Raw genomic sequence first — 7,417 nt, 5'->3', positions numbered from 1 at the left:
TCTTAATCCTGTCTCCACCTCCAGGTTTCTGGGATTACTGGCATATGCCACCCCTTACCCATCTTTTCCTTAATATCTTAAAGCATCACACAGATGTATGTCTTATGTTAAAATATATTCCATGTTTATTTTACTATTAAAACTTCCCTACCCAAACATTTGTTTTTGTTTTTATTTTTTCCTTTTAATGATGCCCTTGGCAGATGCACCACATATATTCTGTGACCTCAAGTATCCTGGTCAGTAATATTTAGCCCAACCAAGAAATACAGCACTAGATGGTTTCTAAGGCCTCTGATCCCAGCCAGACCGGAAGAACCCAGCTGGACAGGCAGCAGGTAGTGGAGCAGGCTCACTTCAACGTCATACCTTCGATTTGATCAGGCCATGGCTCAGAAGACAGGTTCATGCCAGTGGGTCCCATGGCCGTATATCTTTTCCCTCAGTCTATCCCCCAATAAATAGCATAAAATTCAACACTGAAGCCCCAGAGTGCTGGGGACAGGGGTAATGGCAATATGTTCTTTCCCAGAGTTGTGGGAGCTGCCTGTGAGGACAGACACAAACACCCCAGGTTTGCAGAGAAGGGCTCTAATGATCTCTCCTTGCCTGCTGGGTCCTTGCTCTGTGTCTTCAGCCTGGAGCTGGGAGTCCCTCCTACCCGCCATGGCATAGTGGGACCTTTCCTTTGCCCACAGGGCTGGCTGGTCTGTCCATCCCACGCTCCTGTAGTGTAGGCTGGGAAGGGTCCATCCCGAACTGCAGAATCTCCACTGGGGCAGTTAGTCATCTGAGTAGTGGTTCCCTGCAGGGAAGGGAAGGACAGGGAGAGAGGTATCAGGCAGGGCCTAGGCAGTTAGCCGGGATCCCCCGGCCCCTGGTGCTCACCCAGGACGTTGAACTTGCACAGTGGGCAGGTCTGTTGTAGCATCAGCCACGGGTCCACGCAGTCTCGGTGGAACTCATGCTTACACGGCAGTACCCGGAGCCACTACAGGGTGGGAGGAGGGCACAGGCTCTAGATGGGGCTAGACCTGTGCCCTTCACTGGGACTATGCACGGCACTCCAAGACCTTCTCCAGGTATGCCTAATAATTTGGCAGCCGTAATAAGGACTGGAAGAAGGTCCTGGTTGGAGACTTGAGGGTCTCTTGGGTATAGGATTGGGGACACAGGTTAGCTTGTGGTCGAATATGCCGAGGCACTAACCTGCTTGTTACAGAAGTAATCTAGACACACAGCACACGTCTCGGTGCCAGGCTCTGGAAGGCTGTGTGCGGCCCTGCTCAGCCGGCAGCGCCGGGTCTTGAGGGATGCTAGTCTCCGAACCACACGGCGTTTGAACAAATCCTCCTGTGGGAAGAGGATGGCCACAGTCTTGCAGGCCCAAGAGCTATGGACATGAGGGCTTCCACAGTCTGGCTCCCACCTGGCCTCCAGGCTCCTGCTGGCTCTGTCTTGACGCCTGCCGTTGGGCCTGAACCACAAGGCCTGTGCACAGGAGCATGACCACAAGCAGGATGGCGTTCCATAGCTGCTGCAGGGGCTTCTGTGGAGGGAGGCCGATGTCAGGGGCTCTGAGGCAGCTCCCAGGCTTCCCCCAAAGGATATCTACCCCCACCCCACACTGAGGGGCTCTGTGTGTAGGCTCCTTGTTGTTCTTCTGATATCTCCATCCACACTACCTACGTGCCAGCCCCAGCTCCATGGAGAGTGGCATGTCGCGCCAATACCCTGCTACTCTGTCCCCAGCATAGGTTTCCTCCTTGTCTGTCCTCGGTTCCTAGACCCTCCACTCACCTTCGTCTAAGCTGATGTTCACACCTGAAGCCACAGAAAAAGCTGGTGAGCAGGCATCTCTGCTGTGCTCATTCTCTCTCCAACCAGCAGTGCACAGCACTCCCCGCCCCCACGCCAGGATGTCACCAGCCACCTGACAACCATGCCCGCTCCTTCCTTCATTGTCCCTTGCTGTGCCACACTTCCCCTCTCTTGAAAATCTTCACTGTCCCTTCTCGTCACGCCTTTGGCCTAGTGCTCCAGGAGCATCCCTATGCTCAGGGTGAGTGCTCCCCCTGCCTTGCTGTTGTCCTGGGTAGACCTCAAGGCCCTTAGGATGACATAGTCATATTGGAGACTCAGTCTTTGGGGAGTGAAATTGAAGTGGCAGGAGAAACAAGTCACAGGCTTTCCCTAGGCACGCCATTGCACACGAAATTTAGATGTGCTGTGACTAAAAACCAATTCACTTCAAAGCTCTCAGCTGTCCTAGTAGCTCTTCACAGCATACAGAGTGGAATGTTCAAACTGTCCTATAAATCCGGGACTGTTCTTCCTAACACAGGCTCGATTCCCATCACAGCAGGGGAGAGGAGTCAAAATGACCGGACAAAAGAGCCACCATCTTAGACCAGGCTGGAAGCTGTGAGTGCAGCAAAACCAGCCCTTGCTTGGGGGAAGCACTGGGGTCATTAGAGGAGTCCGTAACCCAGCTGCTTTCCCCTCTAATCACAGTGGGGTGGTGGCATCGATTCTGAATCCAAAGTTGGGCTCAAGTTCTTTTTGCTATAACCTGGAGGAGTTTGTGCCTGCTGCCAGCTTGGGTCAGCCCTATAGAATGACAGTGTTTACCTGCTCCCTGGCCACAGTGTAGGCTGGAGCTACTATGCTACAGTGTGGCAAGGCAGAGCCAAGGTAGAGCCTCCCTCTCTGGTCTGAGAGGCCAGAATAGAAGCCCCAGGTAAAGAGGGGACAGGCAGCTCAGGGTGGTAGCTGGGCCTGGAGTCCATTGTTCACCAGGGCAGTTTCTAGAGCTGCCTGGCCAGATATCACTTGGACATCTCACCTGCCATGGCCCTATAACACTGACCAGGCCACACCCGTCCTGGCTGGCAGTGCCTTCACAGCTGTTCAGCTTTGACCTCTGTCCCTGCCAGCCTGAACTAAATATACGTTCTCACCTCCAAGCCACCGAGGCCCTTTCCCAGCCTGCTCTTCTCCCACATGTAATCTGTCCCCCTGCCCTTCACCAAACACTTCCCTTGCCCATGGTCTGTGTGGTCCACCCCAGTGCGAGGGAGAGTGTATGTGAGGAACAAGAAAGCATCCGGCTTCAGGTGGTTCACCCAGGAACCAGGGTTTAACCTGTCCGACTTGAAACTGGCCCATATCACAAACTATTGGAATCTGTGCACTAGGAGAAGAGAGTATGTCTGCTTTCCTTCAACCTCTACAGATTAGGGTTCAAGAAATGCTGTGGCCCGAACACCGTGAACCCCTAGAAGCACTGGAAGATGTGGACACAAACACAGGCATAGCCACGAGGACATGCCGTCACTCTCTCCAACACACAGGCGTGGATCTCCTCTGGCAGTGAAAGCCTGACCAAGCCCAGTCATGCTGAGCAGACAGCGGGGCTATGAGCAGAGGAGCAAGGCGAACATCTAAAGCAGGAAGGCAGGATGAGCGGCGAAAGGTCCACTAGCCAGCTGAGGACTCGTGTGGACAGGGGAAAGGAATGGACACCCATCACTGGCCAGGCCCAGGGGCAGGAAGTCAGGGTGCATATGGGAACTGGAGAGGTAATACACACAGGCAGCGAGACCTGACTCAGTGGAGGTGATCCAGTCTATCAGAACGCTTGCTTAGCACGTACATGGCCCTGGGTTCTATCCCCAACAGGGAAAATCTGGGGCAAGTAAGAGAGTTGTGAAGGCCACTGAGCAGAGACCACGAAGGCAGAGTGGCCCTTGCCCACCACCCTAGGCCAAGTGTCATGGTCCTGCTAATAATCTACTACTGCATGATCTACTCCACTAATCAGCTCTAATGTCTGCGGGGCTGTCCTGGGATCCATTGAGGCCTACCTGCTCCTGGGCCTGAGCACCTCCCAGGCACACCAAGTCCTGCCAGCCTCCGTAGCCATCCTTGGAGAGACCACAGGTGGTCCACAATGTCAGCTTCCACTCGATGCTGGCTGAAAGGGACTCTCCACTGCTGATCTCAGCAGTAGCCTGGGTCCTCCTGAGAGGAGAGTCATGGGTGGGGAGCAGACAGAAGGCCTTTGGGAAGGGAGGCCTAAATTCATCTACCGGGCTTTGCAGTGGCCACCCAAGGATACTGTTGCCATAGGCCTTCTGGTTTGGCTCCCAGACTTTTCCTGGCTGCTCTCTGCCCATGTTTTAACCCAGCCAGGCCAAGGAATAGCCTGTCAACCAGGCACCCAGCTTCCTCATGCTGGGCTAGTGCCCTCTGCCCACAGAGCAACTCCTTTTCCAGATCCTGCCCCTCCTTCCCCTCCCCTCCCCCAGTTTCAACCTTAGTAGTTTAAGGGCCAACAGGTAAGGGCCTTCTCCAGAGACACCCCCTCCCCTACAGCCCACTGGAAAGCAAGAGACCCACGGCACTCAGGCATCAGACAGCCCAGAACAAACGGAACTCACTGCACAAGTGCCTCCAACAGCTTGGTGACATTGGAGGAGTAATGGAGAACAATCACTGGCCTCAGCAGAAGCTGGGATATGTCCAACTGCAGGAGACAGGCAGGGTCAGCAGGCGTCGGTCCCCTGTCCCCTCACCTGCTCACCCTCACAGTCCAAGCCAGGTTACCTCTCGGACCACACTGTGGTTTAGGATGAGGAGAAGCAGGGCAGAGGCTCCTAGGAAAAGGGCCCGGCGCATCTGCAAGGGAAGACGGAAGGTGAGAGGCTGCTGCACACACGCCTCACCCGCAGCCCCAGCTCTCAGGAGCCCGGCCTCCGGACGAGCTCTGAGCTCCCTGAAGTCAAGCCAAGGCTAAGGGACAGTGTTGGAGGCTGAAGATAGAATGACAGCCAAAGGCGGCACACGCTGGTTGCGGACTAAGGCAATATTTAATTATGGAACATAGATCACATTTTATAGATGCTAACTTTCCTATACCATAGTTACATAAGGAACATTCTTGATTTTAAGAAATTTGCACATTACCATATGTGTGAGAAACTTACACTCCTTTCATTCTGTAGGATCCAAAATTCTTTTCATTGGTCCTAGTCCTGGCAAGCTGCTCTCCACCCTTGCTGACGCCCATCACCAGAACAGGTCCGCTTTCCAGCAAACCTTCCCACCTCCCCATCACACTGCTTTGATGCTCAGTATTGGTGTCTGCTGACCCACTCCAGCCCAGGGCTTCTCTGGAAGGCTCCTCATAGGCCACCTGTTGGCCCGGCTCTAGCAGATGGTTTGAAACGTTTTCTTTCTCCCCTTCCCTCAAACCCCCTTTGCACCTGCTGGACCAGAGCCTTGGGATTCGCCTTCTGGCTATTGCCTTGAGACTCCTGGTGGAACTGGGCGACCTGCTCTTTGCCCACATACGCCACTGCAATCCAGCCATCTACGGGTATCTCTTGCTCAGCGTCCACGACATCCATCTGTGTAACGAGGAGAAATGAAAAGAGAGGCAAGGGGAATAGAAGAGGCAGCCGGAGACGGCCACAAAGCGCGCAAGGTTGGGGTACAGAAATGACTGTGGAAGGGGCATGTGGATCTCAGGTTTGCGAACCCCTGAATGCTGGGGAGCAGCACTCTGGGTTGTCAAGGACTAGCTTCTGGATGAAGGCAGCGGGGTCTATCCGAGGGTCATGGCAAGTTTAGGCAGAGCTGAGCTCACCAGCAGCAGGCGGCCGCCCAGCAGAGGTTCCGGACCAGCTTCGGGACCGATCCTGACGCCCTCCAAAACCAGGGCGTCCTGCCGCGGCAGCTTCACATCTAACCGCACTGAGCGGGCTCCGCCCCGTCCCGTCCGGGCCGCCGGCTCGCTGCCGTCCGCCGCGGCTCCGGGTCCCATCAGGCCCAGCCACAGAGGCAGCAAGGGCAGCAGTAGCAGCAGCGGTGACGGCGGCGATGGGGGAGGGGGCGGCGACGACGGCAACCTCAGCACGGGGCGATCCGCAGGGCCCATGATCGGACCGGAGAGGTGGCGAGGCCGTAGTCTAAGGTCCAGTGGCCCAGAAGAACCGAGTGAGCCAGGCCGCGCCGGACGGGGCGGGGCTCGGCACGGGAGGGGCGGGGCCGCAGCCGGAGGGGGCGGTGCATCGGGAGGGTGAGTTGGAAGCTTGGCAGCGAGAGCGCCTCCTGGTGGCTCCTGAGAAACCTAATGTAGGAGGCTTGAGGAGCTGAGATGGGGGCGAATACCTTAGAGTGGCCTTGGAGAGCTGGCTCACCAGGTTGTCAGTGGAGACAGGTGCGGGTTGTCTCAAGATCGGAGAAATGTAGGGGCGAGGGAGGTGTAGGGGTCTGGGCTGATTGACCTACGGTGTGGCCAAGGCTGTGTCCCATCCTCCTCTGAGTCAGCGTTCTTTCGTGGGATCAACGAGAAGACAGCGGAGAATCAGAGATGAAAAGCAGATGGGGAGATTGAGGTTTTAAAGGAGCAGGGATAAGGGCTAGGCACACAGGGCTGGACAAAACACGCAGAGTCATAGTGGGACAGAGAGGCTGGGCTGTCCTCGTCTGTAAAATGGGCTTGATCTAAACCTGCACTACCTCACTTCTGACAGGATCCCCAGTGCTTACTGGAAAGTGAAGGTTCCACTTTTGTCCTAAACTTTGTCCTTCAACCCACAGGTTTCTGGTTGCTGGGAGGTGCCTCAGTCTGAAACCTGAGCCTTTTACAAATTGTACTCTGGTAAAAAGGCAAAGAACAGATGAGCTGCAACCCCCTCCACTTTCTAATAAAATATTAACATCTACAGAAAATAGAAACCTGTTTAGCCAACAGGATGCAATGACCAAAATATCTCTAAAGAAGACGGAGATGAAGAGAAGGAGCTGGACTGGCCTGCAGACAGGGCCTCGACATAAAACCAGCCGGCACATGTAATAGACTTGGTTGTCACAGGAGGTATTGCCCCTGGGACCTGGGAGGAGGTGCGATGGCTCGTGTTTTGCTAAATCACAGCAAAGTTAGGTACCACCGGGAAAAGAAGTGAAATTGGACCCTTACTGCACCCTGCATAGAGAAGACCAATTCATGTGAATTAAAGACCCTAACATGACAAGTACAACTTCAACATGTTAATAAAGAACGAGACTTTGATGATTTCAAGTGCACGAGAGTTTGTTTTATTTTTTTAATGACAGAAAAAATACATTATGATGGACATGCCTGTAATCCTAGCACTTGGGAGTGTGAAGCAGGAAGATCATGAGTTTGAGGCCAGCCTGTTGTACAGTGAGACCCTGTTTTTAAAAAAATGTTAAATGATTCGTGTAGTAACGGGGATGGCTCAGTAATTAGAGCCCTGGCTGCTCGTTCATAAGACCTGGATTTAATTCCCAGCACCCACGTGGACTGCTAGTCCACAATTGCTTGAGATTACAGTCCCGGGGGAATCTGTCGCCCTCTTCTGGCCTTTGAAGGCCACTGCATGTATGC

The 7,417-nt window shown here is 54.3% G+C and overlaps 1 protein-coding gene across 1 annotated transcript; it reads right to left on the bottom strand.

Moving 5' to 3' along the window:
• Window positions 1-102: 102 nt before the first annotated feature.
• Window positions 103-6,033, bottom strand: Rnf215 (ring finger protein 215). Its single transcript, XM_052199678.1, has 9 exons — window positions 5,651-6,033; window positions 5,268-5,411; window positions 4,609-4,680; window positions 4,443-4,528; window positions 3,867-4,023; window positions 1,430-1,549; window positions 1,210-1,353; window positions 889-991; window positions 103-805 (listed from the first exon to the last, which is right to left on the bottom strand). Exons 1-9 carry the CDS (start codon window positions 5,939-5,941, stop codon window positions 783-785), a joined length of 1,140 nt encoding a protein of 379 aa, XP_052055638.1. The 5' UTR covers window positions 5,942-6,033; the 3' UTR covers window positions 103-782.
• Window positions 6,034-7,417: the final 1,384 nt, after the last annotated feature.

The sequence above is a fragment of the Apodemus sylvaticus genome, chromosome 11 (assembly GCF_947179515.1).
Source record: "Apodemus sylvaticus chromosome 11, mApoSyl1.1, whole genome shotgun sequence".
In the NCBI taxonomy this organism is placed as follows: domain Eukaryota; kingdom Metazoa; phylum Chordata; class Mammalia; order Rodentia; family Muridae; genus Apodemus; species Apodemus sylvaticus.
This window is presented reverse-complemented; position numbering and strand designations above follow the sequence as displayed.

What these genes read in the sequence shown, in the direction of transcription:
- Rnf215 (XM_052199678.1), bottom strand. Translation starts at nt 5,941, where the DNA reads ATGGGCCCTGCGGATCGCCCCGTGCTGAGGTTGCCGTCGTCGCCGCCC. An exon ending in ACCACAGTGTGGTCCGAGAG is followed by an intron (nt 4,529 to 4,608) that starts GTAACCTGGCTT and finishes TGTCTCCTGCAG; the next exon opens with TTGGACATATCCCAGCTTCT. An exon ending in GTGCTCAGGCCCAGGAGCAG is followed by an intron (nt 1,550 to 3,866) that starts GTAGGCCTCAAT and finishes CTCCCTCCACAG; the next exon opens with AAGCCCCTGCAGCAGCTATG.